The sequence below is a fragment of the Aquarana catesbeiana genome, linkage group LG06 (assembly GCF_042186555.1).
Source record: "Aquarana catesbeiana isolate 2022-GZ linkage group LG06, ASM4218655v1, whole genome shotgun sequence".
Taxonomy (NCBI): Eukaryota; Metazoa; Chordata; class Amphibia; order Anura; family Ranidae; genus Aquarana; species Aquarana catesbeiana.
This window is the reverse complement of record NC_133329.1, coordinates 23,807,722-23,824,346: the sequence shown is the minus strand read 5'-3', so window position 1 is coordinate 23,824,346 and position 16,625 is coordinate 23,807,722. Positions and strand designations below refer to the sequence as shown.

General features: G+C 44.6%; 1 protein-coding gene across 1 annotated transcript in view; it reads left to right on the top strand.

Annotated features, from left to right (window-relative positions):
* Positions 1–16,175, top strand: part of LOC141147916 (uncharacterized) — a 42,286-nt gene extending 26,111 nt beyond the window's left edge. Inside the window, exons 4-8 of the mRNA XM_073635075.1 lie at positions 3,192–3,242; positions 7,304–7,393; positions 7,472–7,491; positions 13,494–13,776; positions 15,901–16,175. Coding sequence (XP_073491176.1) covers positions 3,192–3,242; positions 7,304–7,393; positions 7,472–7,491; positions 13,494–13,776; positions 15,901–16,034 — 578 coding nt within the window. The 3' untranslated portion in view covers positions 16,035–16,175. The remainder of the gene's footprint in view (positions 1–3,191; positions 3,243–7,303; positions 7,394–7,471; positions 7,492–13,493; positions 13,777–15,900) is intronic.
* Positions 16,176–16,625: the final 450 nt, after the last annotated feature.

Sequence of the window (16,625 nt, the reverse complement as noted above, 5' to 3'; positions counted from 1 at the left end):
TTGGCCCATAACACTGATCTATGTTAAAGGTAAGGTAGCTTGTGTTCTCTTTGATCATAGGTTTTCTGTATACTAACACAGAAGTGAAATAGTAAGTAGTACTTTGGATCACCTATATGGGGTTGTATCCTGTATGCCTATAAATAGAATAGTTCCTAAAAACAGATAATAATCTGTGACTTTAATCTCATCAAAGTCCAACTCCAGCTCCACCACCCTACAGAAGCCCCATTCCCCATGCTTGAAAAATACATACCTCATTTTCAGATGTCTGCCAACATTCATGTGATGAATGGGGTCCTTTTTTTCTTCGTTGGAATCCATAATAGGTGTTGTGTACTGCTGGATAGAACGGCCCTCATGTTGCGGCATCCAAGTGCTGTTCTATAGCAGTGGCGGCTGGTGGTAAAAATTTTTTTGGGGGGGTGGCAAACAGTGCACCCACAGCCACCCCCCCGGTCGGTCAGATGGTTGCCAGCCCCGCACTTACCCCACCTATGGCATGGGCAGTGCTTTCCCTGCGTCTCCTACTCTGCATCACGGCGGCTTCTGTTGTACATCTCCTCCCTCCTCCTCCTAGGCCAATTGGAACGCTTCTCCTTTGGGCCAATCGGGAAACGGGTCACCAAGTGAATTTTGTGCAGTTCCCGGTGAACTGGCTGAAATCTAGTGGTGGGTGTTCCAATTGGGACCCTCGAAATGAATCCTTTCAAGAAGAAAATAAGGTAATTTTGAAATTGATGGCAGCAACGCATCTCCAAAAAGTTGGGACAGGGCCATGTTTAGCATGGTGTAGCAATGTCTGGAACTGAGGAGGTCAGTTGTTTGAGTTTTGGGAGAGAAATGTTGTCCGATTCTTGCCTGATATAGGATTCTAAGTGCTCAACAGTCCTGGGTCTTCTTTGTAATATTTTTTGTTGTCAAAAATTTTCAGTTGGTGAAAGGTCTGGACTGCATGCAGGCCAGTTAAAGCGGAGTTCCACTCAATTTTATGTTTATTAAAAGTCAGCAGCTACAAAAAGTGTACCTGCTGACTTTTAATAAACAGACACTCACCTGTCCCAGGATCCAGAGATGCGGCCGCCCGAACCCTTGCTTCTCTCCCTCTCCGCGGTGCCAGCATTGCAAGTGTGGGCACCCGGCTGTGACAGCATGCGGCTTTAGAGCTGGGTGCACACTGCACATGCGCGAGTCACGGAGTGCCTCCCCATTGGTCGGGAGACCTTCTGGGAACTGTCATGTGTCTCAGAAGATTGCAGGGAGGGAAGGGGAGAGAATAACTTCCGCTCGAGCCACCTAGGTGGCCCAAGCGGAAGTGGGAGCAGGTTCCTGTTAAAACTAGGTACCTGCCCCCCCCCCTAAAAATGACACGCTAGATGTGGCATATTTGGGGGGGAGGAGTGCTTAAAGTGTAACTTCCCCTTTTGGGTGGAGCTCTGCTTTAAGCATCTGGACTCCTCTACTAGCAAGCCATTCTATTGTCATATATGCAGTATGCGGTTTAGCATTGTCCTGCTGAAATATGCAAGGCCTTCCATGAAAAAGACGTCATCTGTATGGGAGTATATGCTGCTCTAAAACTTGGATATATATTTCAGCATTTATGGTGCCTTTCCAGACATACAAGCTGCCCATTCCATACACACTAATGCCTCCTCCCCCCCATACCATTACAGATGTCGGGTTTTGAACTGAGAGTAGATAACAAGCCAGAAGCTTGTCTAGAGGATGTGGATCACATAGTGCCAAAAAAGAATGACAGCTTTGTCTGACTACAGAACAGTTTTCCACTTTGCAACAGACCATTTAAGTGAGCTTTGGCCCAGAGGAGATGGTGGCGTTTCTGGATTGTGTTCAGATATGGCTTCTTCTGTGCATGATAGAGCTTTACTTTGCATTTTTTTACAGTGATTTTTGGAAGTATTCCTGAGCCCATGCAGTGATGTCCATCCCAGAATCATGTCTGTTTTTAATGCAGTGCCATCTGAGGGCTCGAAGATCACCGCCATCCAATATTGTGTTTCGGCCTTGTCCATTCCACACAGAGATTTCTCCAGATTCTTGGAATCTTTTTGGTACTATTATGTACTGTAGTCAATGATATATTTAAAGACAGCAATTTTAAGTTGAGGACTATTCTGAAATAGTTCAAACCTTTTTAGGTGCAGATTTTCAGATTGGTGAACCTCTGCCCATCTTTACTTCTGAGACATTCTGACTCCCTAAGATGCTCTTTTTATATCTAATCATGTTACTGACCTGTTCCAAATGATCCTAATTAGTTAAAAAATGTTCTTCCAGCTCTTTTGTACCACTTACTTTGCCAGCTTTTTGTTGTCCTGTTCAAAGTTTTTTGAGACAAGTTGCTGCCATCAATTTCAAAATGATCCATTTATTTTTTTTAATGGTACATTTTCTCAGTTTAAACATTTTATGTGTTTTCTATTTTCTATTGTAAATAAAATACGGATTTATAAGATTTGCACATCATTCTGTTTTCATGTAGATTTCACACAGTGACCCAACTTTTTTGGAATCAGTGTTGTAAACGCTCCAGTCCTACCCATTACTTTAGTATGTATATCCTAATATTTTTTATGAAGCATTAACATGTTTGATCCTATCAAGAAAGACATGTTAATAAAGATACTGCATGAGCATATTCTGATCATGAGCAAAATTATATGTATACAGTACATCACATTTGTGAAGCTGCCATTTGCCAATTTTTTTTAAAGAACATGCTCATGCAGTATCTTTATTAACATGTCTTTCTTGATAGGATCAAACATGTAAAGGCTTCATTAAAATAAAATATTGGGATAGACATACTATATTAATTAGGGTAGGAAAGGTCTTAGAAAAGGACGTTTCTGTTCCAGTACTATAAATCCTCAATGTACAAGGCAAGCCTTGGTATACTGAGATGGGAGTTGAAGACATTGACTGACCTACAGAAAACCCCAGACCTACCCCACTAAAGCTCTATGTGCTGAACACACATACCATGGGAACATTTATTAACAATATTTATTCATATTTTAGGTCTGTTTGCTGTTTCACATTATTAGTGCATTTGAAGTAATGTGAATATCGTATGCTAAGGCTATGCAAATTTATTATATTTGCTGTATTTTGCAATATAGTAATATCTTACACATCTTAATATGTGTATACATAATGTTTATCAGGTGCTGCTGGAAATAAAGATGAAGAATTTGAAATTATTGACATATCTGAAGGTGAGTTACTATTGTTATCACATCATGTTTCCTCCTAAAGTCATAGAGGAGAAATAAAAGAGTTGAATGCCATTGGGAAGGAAACAAATCCATGTGATAGAGAGCCATTACAATTAGTGTTTCATTTGATTCAAATAGTGTACTGTTTTCTCTATATAAATTCAGGGTTATTATTTACATAGTTAGGTTGAAAAAATACACAAGTCCATCCAGTTCAACCAAAAAATAAAAATAAATACAATCCCATATACCCAATTCTATACCCACAGTTGATCCAGAGGAAGGCGAAAAACCCCAGCAAAGCATGATCCAATTTGCTACAGCAGGGGAAAAAAATTCCTTCCTGATCCCCCGAGAGGCAATCGGATTTTCCCTGGATCAACTTTACCTATAAATGTCAGTACCCAGTTATATTATGTACATTTAGGAAAGAATCCAGACCTTTTTCAAAGCAATCTACTGAGCTGGTCATAACCACCTCTGGAGGTAGTCTATTCCACATTTTCACAGCTCTTACTGTGAAGAAACCTTTCCGTATTTGGAGATGAAGTCTTTTTTGCTCTAGACGTAAAGAGTGCCCCTTGTCCTCTTTGATGACCTTAAAGTGAATAATTCAACACCAAGTTCACTATATGGACCCCTTATATATTTATACACGTTGATCATATCCCCCTAATGTATTTACACATGGAGATCATATCCCCCCTTAACCACTTCAGCCCGGACCATTTGGCTGGCCAAAGACCAGAGCACTTTTTGCGATACGGCACTGGGTCGCTTTAACTGACAATTGCGTGGTCGTGCGACGTGGCTCCCAAACAAAATTGACGTCCTTTTTTTTCCCACAAATAGAACTTTCTTTTGGTGGTATTTGCTCACCTCTGCGGTTTTTATTTTTTGCGCTATAAACAAAAAAAGAGCGACAATTTGAAAAAAAAGCTATATTTTTTACTTTTTGCTATAATAAATATCCCCAAAAAATATATATTTTTTTTTTACCTCAGTTTAAGCCGATATGTATTCTTGTACATATTTTTGCTAAAATAAAAATCACAAAAAGCGTTTACTGATTGGTTTGCGCAAAAGTTATAGCATCTACAAAATAGGGGATAGTTTTATGGCATTTTTATTAATTTTTTTTTGTACTAGTAATGGCGGCGATCAGCGATTTTGATCGTGACTGCGTTATTATGGCGGACACATCGGACACTTTTGGCGCTACTTTGGGACCATTCACATTTATACAGCGATCAGTGCGTTGCAGGGGTTAGGTGTGTCCTAGGGAGTGATTCTAACTGTGGGGGTATGGGCTACATGTGACACGACACTGATTACCACTCCCAATTACAGGGAGCTTTGATCAGTGTCCTGTCACTAGGCAGAATAGGGAGATGCTTGTTTACATTAGCATTTCCCCGTTCTTCCTCTCCATGAGACGATCGCGGGTATCCCCGCGGACATCGAGTCAGCGGGACCCACGGTCGGACTCACGGAGCATGCCACGGGCGCACAAGCCACTTCTTATAGATATATAGATATATTCTTATAGATATACTGCGGCAAAAGGGCACCCACAGGCAGAATCACGTACCTGTACGTTGCCCTTTTGCCGCAGTATATCTGCATGAAGCAGTCTGCAAGCGGTTAATCTCCTCTTCTCAAGAGAGAATAAATTCAGTTCCTCTAATCTTTCCTCATAGCTGAGCTCCTTCATGCCTCTTATCAGTTTGGTTGCCCTTCTCTGCACTTTCTCCAGTTCCCCGATATCCTTTTTGAGAACTGGTGCCCAAAACTGAACTGAATATTCCAGATGAAACCTTACTAATTATTTGAACAGATGATATCTCTCTCTCTGGACTCTATACCTCTCCTAATACAAGAAAGGACTTTGCTCGCTTTGGAAACCGCAGCTTGGCATTGCATGCTATTATTGAGCTTATGATCTACCAAAACCCCCAGATCCTTCTCCGCTACGGATTCCCCCAGTTGTACTCCCCCTAGTATGTATGATGCATGCATATCCTTAGCCCCCAAGTGCATAACTTTACATTTATCAGCATTAAACCTCATTTGCCACTTGCCGGATATACTCGAGTATAAGTCGATCCAAATATAAGCCGAGGCATCGAATTTTACCACAAAAAACTGGGAAACTTATTGACTCGAGTATAAGCTGAGGGTGGAAAATGCAGCAGCTACTGGTAAATTTCAAAAGTGCCCATCATGAGAAAAAACAAAATGTATATAGCCAGTTTAAGATTCCCAAAATATTCCCAGACACTAGGGGGTTGATTTTCTAAAACTGAAGAGTGTAAAATCTGGTGCAGCTCTGCATAGAAATCAATCAGCTTCCAGGTTTTATTGTCAAAAAGCTTAACTGAACAAGCGAAGGCTGAGTTCACACCAGTGCGAATTGGATGTGGATTTCCCCGCATCCAATTCGCATGACAGGAGATTGTGACCGGCTCTCAATGGAACCAGTTCACACATCTCTGCAGGTCCGAATTCAGGCAAAAATTTGTGCCTGGTTCATCCTTGAAACAGCTGTTAGCCACATCGGTATTAGATGTGAACCCAGCCTAAAGTTAAAAGCTGATTGACTACCATGCCCAGCTGCACCAGATTCTGAGTGCTCCAGTTTTAGTAAATCTCCCCCCAGAAGTCAACACATGTCTTTCAATAGCAGAATGGACAGACTTGAGGAATCAATTAGTTGGAACATCTCATAGCTATGGACAAAACATCTGGCCATCCTTGATTATATATAGTAAATCAACAATTGAAGGATTTAATCTCTTCTCCCTCTCCATACACCATATCAAGCCCATAAATCTTATAAACTTTATAGGCTGGTTAAATTGTATAGCCTTACTCATTGTCCATCCATGAACATTTGGACCAGGAAAGCCACAGAGTTTAAAGTGATAATAAAGCTTTGTATCTAAAAAAATAAAATAACAAACATGTCATACTTACCTCCACTGTGCAGCTCGTTTTGCACAGAGTGGCCCTGATCCACCTTTCCTAGGGGGACCTCGGTGGCTCTCGCTGCTCCTCCCCGCGGCTCCTCCCCACATTAGATAACACCCTAGGAGAAGCGCTCTCCCAAAGGGGTTACCTTGCGGGCGCGCTCCTGAGTCATACACTCGGCATCCATAAACGCCGAGTGTATGACTCGGCCCCACCCCACCGGCGCCTGCATCATTGGATTTGATTGACAGCAGCGTGAGCCAATGGCTGCGCTGCTATCAATCTATCCAATCAAAGCTGGGACACCATGGAGAGAAGGACGGTGGGGAAGCACCCACAGAAATTCAGGGCTCAGGTAAGTAAAAAAGGGGGACTGGGGGGCCGGACACTGTAAGGTGTTTTTTCACCTTAATGCATAGGATACATTAAAGCGGGGTTCCACCGAAATTTTGAACATTATCTCTATGCATTCTCTTCCTTGCCTAGATGCTGACATGCTGTGTAAAACAATTTAAATCGCCGTAATTACCTTTTTTTTTTTTTCTAATCTTCTTAGCACTTCCTGGTTTTCCTCCCATGGGAGTAGGCGTGTTTCTAGCCTCTCCCAGACCTCCCACAGTCCTCTGGGAGCTAGTCTCAGGCTTCCCAGCATGCATTGTGCAACAGCGTCATCACAACATCTCAGTGAATGCTGGGAGCACAGCATTCACCGCATCCAGGAAATACATGCTTGTGGGCTTCAAATGCCCACAATGAAGATGGAAACCGCCTTCAGTGAATTTTATAAGTTATTCTTTACAAAGAAATCGGACACAGGCGGACTTATTACACAGAACATGTGAGTAGATAATCATGAGAAGAAAAGTTTGTTAATGAACTCCAAAAAAAAAAAAACGATAGATAGGTGGACCCCCGCTTTAAGGTGAAAAAACACGAGGGTTTACAACCCCTTCAAGCTCTGTCTTCCATAGCTCTATTGTCATTTCTCTGATCACCCTCACATTAAACAGACTCTCATTCTCAAATAAAAATTTGTTCCCTAATAAAGAAAAACTCTACCTTCAGTAATGGTTTTGACTTCTTGTTTCCAGTTCCTTTAGCCTTAGCCTCTGATAATCATGTTGTCAGAAAAGGAAAGTCATTTAAAGAAAACATGGACAAGATCAAAGAGATCATAAAAAGTAAGTTGTCTGTGTTGTCAGTTTTGATTTTCTTATATCTCTTTCCGTATTGTAACTTTATTCTTTTACTTCCTTTAGGTACATATACATCAATTTTGGTAAGAATATTTACAATCACTGTGGATAGTACATTAAAGTATAATGTAATGAAATAATACCCCTCCACTAATACGACAGGAGATTATCCACTTAAATCAACAGGAATGGGTTTTAAAACATTACAGTCATAATAAAATCATTTCTATTTAAGGTGAGCAGAATATAAAGAGAAAGATGTCCTGTAAGCCGCACATTGAGTATGTTGCAGCCTCAGCCCGGGCTCCAACCAGCCAAAGCCTTCCAGTGCATTTTGCTCCACCCCCGGAGCTTAATCATGGTTAATCATGATTGATTAAGCTTCGGGGTGGAGCGAAACACGTTGAGGGCATGGCCTGTTGTAGCCCGGGCTGAGGCTGTTACACACTCTCCTATACAGGGCTTGCAGCATGGTCCCCAGCCGTGCATGAATTTAGAGTCTACCTTGCCTGATATCCAACTTACTTCATGGTCCCCAGCCAGGGACCTGTTGACTGTTTCTATCTACCTTTACATGTGCTAAAGCTACTTCATGGTCTGCAGCTGTGAACCTATAGACTGTTCATATTAAAAGTGTCTTCTGCTAACAATGCCAGACGTTCTGGAGTATTCACTTCAGCCCAAATCCCCTCCTGTTGCAATGTTTCTATAAGCAAGTAAACTCTAAAAGGCAACCCCTAGACTGTTCAATGAGCTGGAGTGAGTCACTGTGTGCCTGGCTGCCTCTGCACTGTTTGGAAAAGAACTAGGGTTGCACCAATACCGAGTATTTGCATGAGTACTCTTACGAGTGCAAAAACTCCAATACCCAAAACCGATACCTTTTGTGGTGAAATTTGAGCCTATACAAAATGATTGAGCTCAAATTGCACTGCAAAGAATTGCATGCGTTTTGAACAGGAATGATGTGCGATTCCTGTCCGAATTGCATGTGTTTTCCCACACCACTCCTGTGTTAACCCAGGCTTGTCATAGTGATTTCAGCCTGGGTTCACACAAGAGCGGTGCGGGAAAACGAATGCAATTCGGACTGGCATTCATTTTGTATGGGGCTCACATTGCACTGCAAAGGTATCGGTACTCGGCATCGGCGAGTACTTGACCAAAAATATCAGTACTTGTACTCGCTGGTAAAAAAAAAGGTATACAGCAGGTGCAACCATAGAAAGAACCTGTGTAATCTACCGTGGTCCCTCTGGGGGTAGTGCTACACATTTTTTATTCATTTCATATTATAGAGAAAGTAAGAGAAGGCACTTGAACACCCCATGGAGGGTGGAAATATGAATGCTGGCAGAGGGATCTCATAATGAGAATCCCTAAAAGATATAAGAACTAAGCCAAGGAGTGACCCACTCCACCTATAATAATATCAGATGGACTGCCACTTAAAGCAACGTCTGTATTACATGTTTTACTGGGCTTTGCTGTTATTTATTTTGTTTAAAGTTCAATCATATCTCTTTTTTGCTGTTATCTAATGATTATTATTTTGATATCTTATTAAATAGTGGTAACTTCAAAGACATCACACAGATCTTTTTAAGGTCATCAGGTCAATATTTAAAATATTACTTTGGAGTTGACTGACTTCTAAGGGAATTTCTGTATTCCAAGGATTGCAACGTGTTATAAAGTCCTACAGTACAGACATTGCACAGTCTGCATGGGCTTTGCTGCTTAACTGCAGAAATAGAGTTTAATGTACCATAGATGCAGCTACAAACCTATAAACACTGCCATCTACTGGCTGATGTAGCTGTTACATAAAATACATGAACAATGTATGCCAACACCCCTACTCCATATATTAGTCGCATTTCAGATCTCAGTTCTATAAATCTGATTCTTGTAAGTGGTATTGTCAAAGCTTCTGATCCACTTTTGTTTCTTTTCATCTCATCCCATGAATCTGGCTCTGTTTTTAAGGCTACGCGAGCAAAATAGGACAGACTTTTGGCTGGGGTGCCCTTATTGCTGCTGTTAGATTTCCTGATTAAAGCCTCTAGTGGCCTGGTTTCTTCTTTTACAGCATCTGGATTGTCTGTGATAATTTCTATTTCTGAGTCACTTTGTTGCTTATCTTCACGTGACATTGATGTGAAATCTCCTTCAGTTTGAAGTGTTTAGTGTGTTAGTTCATGAAATTGTGAAAATACAGAAGTTGCATTGACAATTACACTTCTGCTGATGGTTACCTTGTTTGGGTCTTGGTGTAACTTTCTAATCAAATACAGTGTATTGCAGAGATTAGCTCTTTAATGCACCTTTTGTAATCCTTCCCACATTTCTTAAGCAGTTTCACACTTACTTATTTGTATGATTTGATCATCCTCTATGCTAATAGAGATTGTGATCTGAGCTTTCTGATTTTTCTCTATCCACTCATCTGAAGGGTGTTCTGGCCTGACTTCATTTATACATTTCCACATACCTTCTCTTATTAGCAGCATTTTGATCTTGAATTTCAAAGACTGGATATTTATGGTTTGTCAGATGTTTAAATGAAAGCTTTGTTGCAGCTGTGTTACTGGGCATTTTCCTTTATTCTTTTTTCAGTCTTCTTTCTGTTGCTGTATCTGGAACTTAGTTGGTTTAGCTGGCTATGACTAGGTGTCTGAGTTCTCAGCTTTTCTCTGGGTGTCTGGGCCCATAACCTGTTAGAAATTCTGAATATAGAACCTACAGAACAGAGCACAGTCCACATCGGCTTTGCTGCTTAACTGGGCTTTGCTACTTAACTGCAGACAGGAAACAGGAACTTTATAACAGAGAAAGATATAGAGTTTACAGTACATGCATCTGCAAACTTATCAACGCTACCATCTACTGCAGTGGTTCTCAACCTATCTAGTGCTGTGACCCCTTGATAAAATTTCCCGAGTTGTGGGGACCCCTAACAGTAAAATTATTTTCGTAGCGTGGGTTGTCAGCACCCAAGGCAAAACAAGTAATTTGCGCCCCTAACCCATGGACATATAGTGCTCCCTGAGTCCCTTCCACTTGTACAGTATTAAAACCCCTTTATAGTACATTTTAGGATGTACCACTCTTTCTTTGTTCTCCTTTCTTTCCCTCTTACAGTAGGTGACCGCGATATTGTGTCAATCTCGCCGCACTTCTCGGCGAGATTTGACACCTACGAGCCCCGTCGCAGGAGCCAGCGCCGAGATGGCTCACTCATCGGGAAAGGAAAACGTTGTTTTCCTCCCGCGATGAGTGACAGGCAGCGCTGACAGCTGTCTAGTATGAATCCTGAGGCGGGAACACAGCGCCAAATTTTAAATGAAAAAACTGGCGTGTGTTCCCCCCTCGGGGGCATACCAGGCCCTTAGGTCTGGCATGGATTGTAAGGGGAACCCCCTATGCCGAAAAATCGGCGTGGGGGTCCCCCCCAAATCCATACCAGACCCTTATCCGAGCACGCAGCCCGGCCGGCCAGGAAGGGGGGTGGGGACGAGCGAGCGCCCCCCCCTCCTGAGCCGTACCAGGCCGCACGCCCTCAACATGGGGGGGTGGGTGCCTTGGGGGAGGGGGGCGCCCTGCGGCCCCCCCACCCCAAAGTACCTTGTCCCCATGTTGATGAGGACAAGGGCCTCTTCCCGACAACCCTGGGCGTTGGTTGTCGGGGTCTGCGGGCGGGGGGCTTATCGGAATCCGGGAGCCCCCCCTTAATAAGGGGGCCCCCAGATCCCGGCCCCCCACCCTGTGTGAACGAGTTTGGGGTACATGGTACCCCTACCCATTCACCTAGGCAAAAGTGTCAATATAAAAAAAACACACTACACAGGTTTTAAGAATAATTTATTAGTCAGCTCCGGGGTCTTCTTTCGACTTCGGGGGGACTCCTTCCGACTTCTCCCGGTGTTCGGCCTCTTCTCCCGGGCCCCGCTGCTATCTTCTTCCAGCTCTATTGCCAGCGAGGGGCCCGGTCTGCTGCCGCTGTCTTGTCGCCGCTGTCTTGTCGCCGCTGTCTCGCCGCCGCCGCTGTCTCTCCGCTTCTTCTCTTCTTCTCTTCTTTTCTTCTTTTCTTCTTCCCCGATGTTGACACGACGCTCTCTCCGGCTCGAATGCTGTGTGCGAGCTGCGGAGCCATTTATATAGGCGGTAACCCCGCCCCCTTACGACGTCATGGTCCCAGCATGCGCAGGGACTCTGGCGTCATAAGGGGGCGTGGCCCCAGAGTCCCTGCGCATGCTGGGACCATGACGTCGTAAGGGGGCGGGGTTACCGCCTATATAAATGGCTCCGCAGCTCGCACACAGCATTCGAGCCGGAGAGAGCGTCGTGTCAACTTCGGGGAAGAAGAAAAGAAGAGAAGAAGAGAAGAAGCAGAGAGACAGCGGCGGCGGCGAGACAGCGGCGACAAGACAGCGGCGACAAGACAGCGGCAGCAGACCGGGCCCCTCGCTGGCAATAGAGCTGGAAGAAGATAGCGGCGGGGCCCGGGAGAAGAGGCCGAACACCGGGAGAAGTCAGAAGGAGTCCCCCCGAAGTCGGAAGAAGACCCCGGAGCTGACTAATAAATTATTCTTAAAACCTGTGTAGTGTGTTTTTTTTATATTGACACTTTTGCCTAGGTGAATGGGTAGGGGTACCATGTACCCCAAACTCGTTCACACAGGGTGGGGGGCCGGGATCTGGGGGCCCCCTTATTAAGGGGGGGCTCCCGGATTCCGATAAGCCCCCCGCCCGCAGACCCCGACAACCAACGGCCAGGGTTGTCGGGAAGAGGCCCTTGTCCTCATCAACATGGGGACAAGGTGCTTTGGGGTGGGGGGGCCGCAGGGCGCCCCCCTCCCCCAAGGCACCCACCCCCCCATGTTGAGGGCGTGCGGCCTGGTACGGCTCAGGAGGGGGGGGGGGCGCTCGCTCGTCCCCACCCCCCTTCCTGGCCGGCCGGGCTGCGTGCTCGGATAAGGGTCTGGTATGGATTTGGGGGGGACCCCCACGCCGATTTTTCGGCATAGGGGGTTCCCCTTACAATCCATGCCAGACCTAAGGGCCTGGTATGCCCCCGAGGGGGGAACCCACGCCGGTTTTTTCATTTAAAATTTGGCGCGGTGTTCCCGCCTCAGGATTCATACTAGACAGCTGTCAGCGCTGCCTGTCACTCATCGCGGGAGGAAAACAACGTTTTCCTTTCCCGATGAGCGAGCCAGCGCGACATTCACAGTACCCTGTCGCCGAGAACCAGCGCGATGGTATCGCGCTGGAAACACAATCTCGCGGTCAGGTACTGTATATCTCTATATCCTAATTTCTTGTTTTTTTCCCCCATCCCTCTCACTAGCCGTCTTTCTTGTTCTTTCTCTTTTATTCCCTTTATCTTTGTTCCTCCCCCTCTTATCCTCTCCCTTCCATGTATTCTATATTTTTATTCCTTCTCTTACTGCTTGGTGGGGGGTGGGGGAATGGGATGAGTGGCAGTGCTGGGGGGCGTTCTGTTAAGTCAACTTGGGTGCCCTTGATCGAGGTCATCTGCTGATCTGAGAACTGTAGTGAGGACTTTTAATGGCAACTATAATCACAGGTAGTGTTACTCACTGTGTCTCCGGCTTCACTATGTCTCTGACTTTGTGGTGTCTCATAGCAGTGACACCTATGCCGAAATCAGGAGATGGTGTCTCCTCCAGCCCCTCCCACTTCACATTCCTCACCAGTCAGCTGACCTCTAGTCTCTGCCTCCCAGTCATGCGGTGGGCGACCACAGGCTCCAGGAACAGCCCAGCTGGGCAACTGCAAAAAGGCTGGGAGAGGGGTGCGGGCTTCAGGAACAGCCCAGGATTCGGTGACCCCTGGCAAATCGTCATTCGACCCCCGAGGGGGTCCCGACCCGCAGGTTGAGAACCACTGATCTACTGGCTGATGTAGTTGTTGCACAGAATACATGAATACTGTATTCCAACGCAACCCAAGGGCATTGTCTGCTCAGTAGTCATTTATATAGTTTAATATACAATAATTTCAGTTTTTTGTTATCTAATGATTATTATTTTGATTTTTTTTTTATTACACTGTATAGTGGTATCTTCAAAGATATCAAAAGGTTGGGATCTTTTCAAGGTCATCAGAAAGTGACTATGAATGGCTTATCAAGCAGCTATATTCGGAGCCCTTCCGTGACACAGTGTGCACTGTCCTTCCTCACTACATCTCCAACAATGGGAAGCAGCAGTTCATGGACGCCGTCTTTGGGTGCACATTTGTTATTTTATATCACACCAAGAACAGAGGACGGATCAACATTGTCGACGTCACCGACTCCTTATATGATGAAGAGCTGAACTATATGTTTAAATGCCTAGGTAAGAGGTCATCATATATGTAGCTAATTCATAAAATAGACAGGTATCTTGGCTGATGTTCTGTTATGTATGTTTTGCAAGCCAATTCAAGTTTACACTTGCAGCAGACCCTCTAAAATGCAATCTGCGGCAGACCACATTTTACAGGCATTTGACAAGCAGTGAGAAGGAGATATGGCACCTCCTCACTGCATGTTTTAACCCTGTAAATTCTGCATTACTAAGCCACAATCACGTGCATTACATGTGATTGCAGGGCCCATTCACTTGATGAGGTATAATTTTTGTAGCGGCATGTGTACAAGCGCTTTACAGTTTAAAGGGGCTCTAAAGCCTAATGTCGCATACACACGAGCGAACTTTACGGCAGACTTTGCCCGGTGGACGGGATTTCGTCGGACAATTCGATCGTGTGTGGGCTCCAGCGGACTTTGTTTGCTCAAAAGTTGGACGGACTTAGATTTGAAACATGTTTTAAATCTATCTGTCGAACTCGAGTCTGGTCGAAAAGTCCGCTCGTCTGTATGCTAGTTCGATGGACAAAAAGCCACGCTAGGGCAGCTATTGGCTACTGGCTATGAACTTCCTTGTTTTAGTCCGGTCGTACGTCATCACGTACAAATTCGACAGACTTTGGTGGATTGTGTGTAGGCAAGTCTGTTCATTCGGAAAGTCCGTCATAAAGTCCAGCGTAAAGTCCGCTCATGTGTACGCGGCATTAGACACCTTTCACATTGGAGGCATTTTTCAGGTGCTTTAGTGCTAAAAATAGTGCCTGTAAAGTGCCTGAAAAATGCCTCATCTGCAGTCCCGAGTGCTTTCACACTGGGGTGCTGCGCTGGCAGGACGTCAAAAAAAGTCCTGCAAACAGGACTTTAGGAGTGGTGTATACACCGCTCTTAAAGTGCCCCTGCCCATTGAAATCAATAAGCAGCGCTGCCAAAACGCCTGCAAAGCACCTTGGCAGCGGCGCTTTTAACCCTTTATTCGATCGCTAGCGGGTTTAAAGCGCCCCGCTAGCAGCTGAAATGTGCCTCTAAAACAACGGTAAATCGCTGCTAGTTTTAGCGGCATTTTACTGTCGTTTTAGAGGTGCTTTTCGGGTGCTAGTGGAGCGCTTTTAACCCCGCTACCGGCCGAATAATGCTTTTTACCCCACTAACGCAGCCGCGCTGTCAGTGTGAAAGGGCTCTTAAAGTATTATTAAAAATTATTAAAAAAACAAAAAAAAAACAAACATGTTATACTTACCTGCTCTACTGCGTCTACTATTCCTATTGCAGCTACTACCCAAACTACTATTCCTACTACAGCTACTACCATAACTATGACTATCCTTACTACAGCTACTACTATTCCTACTACAGCTAATACCTCAACTACTGCTATTTAGTGATGGGCTTGATGTTCGAGTCGAACGTAAGTTAGACTCGAACATTAGATGTTCCTTTGTTCGTAGAACAAACGAACAAATGGGGCACTCGCGGGACGTTCACCCAGTGCGGAGCGCCCCATAATGCACTGCGGGATTGCAGTGCATTGAAAGCTGCTGATTGGCCAAAGCATGCACCTGACCTGTATGCTTTGGCCAATCACAGCGCAATGTACAGTGAGAGCAGGGTGCCTTTGGCCAATCATGGCTCAGGGGCTAAGTCCACGCCCCCCACACTATATGAGGCTGCTTACACGGCGGCCGAGTATAGTGTGAATTAATGGAGATAGATTATGCAGGGAAGTTAGTGGATAGAGCGTGCAGGCAGTGTAGCATATATAATACAGTGCAGTCAGTGTGTCACATGACATCAGAAGGGGGTGGGTTCACCCAGTTACTTCACCGGGTGACCCGCCCTTGTCTATATAAGAGCTCTTATATAGACTTTAATAGGGTTTGCATGTTTGCTCGAACTTTTTGCCGGTTCGCATGTACTGGTACGAATCAAACCCAGCGGTGTTCGGCTCATCCCTACTGCTATCCCTACTGCTATTCCTACTCCTGCTACTAACCCAACTACTACTATTCCTACTGCTGCTACTGTTATCCCATCTGCTCCATTGCTCTTATACAAACATTTTTCCATGGACATCGTGTATGTATTGGATGTAAAATTATGTCTTTATACACAGGGAAGGAAAATGTAATTGTGGTGGTTGATGATCTGGAGGACACCAGTGATGAGGAGAAGAACCGGATCCTGGAGAGTCAGCCCAGTATTGGAAAGCTGGCCAAAGATATCATCCTATTCAGTGCAAATAAATAAAAATAACAGGAGTCATACAACATGTGTAAATACACTCTTGTTGCTAAATGCCTTTTTTTTCAGCCTCTATTAAAGGAATCCCTGATGATCCCACCATAAATGTCCTTGTTCAGACACTTCCTATTATGCGGCGACAATTGTATCCACATTGTGCTCCTGTGTTGTCACCCTGTCACATGTGGCCCTGGTGTAGACCACAAGGGGCCCCGCTGACACACAATCTGTTGGCTCGGTCCACTGTAGTCATTCTCAGGAATCTGAACCAAATTAATGATGTGCAGTCAGTTCAGGAAGTCCATCTCTGGTCAGCCAGTCCTGTGATTGAAGAACCTCTTCTGTGTTACATCTCAGGGCTGCTGATCTCCTGCAGCCACTTCATGTTGCCATGCACCCCAGAGGTGGTGAATGGTATTTATCCTAATGGTGACTAGACATGTGCACACTGAAATATTTCGTTTCGGAGTTGCTTTTTTGTCCGAAAAATTAATTAATTTAGTTACTCCCGAAAATTTGTTTTTATTTATTATGTTTCATCCGAAAATCCGAATTGAAGGTCGAATCTGTCATTGAAGGCTTATGGTGTCTGTTGAA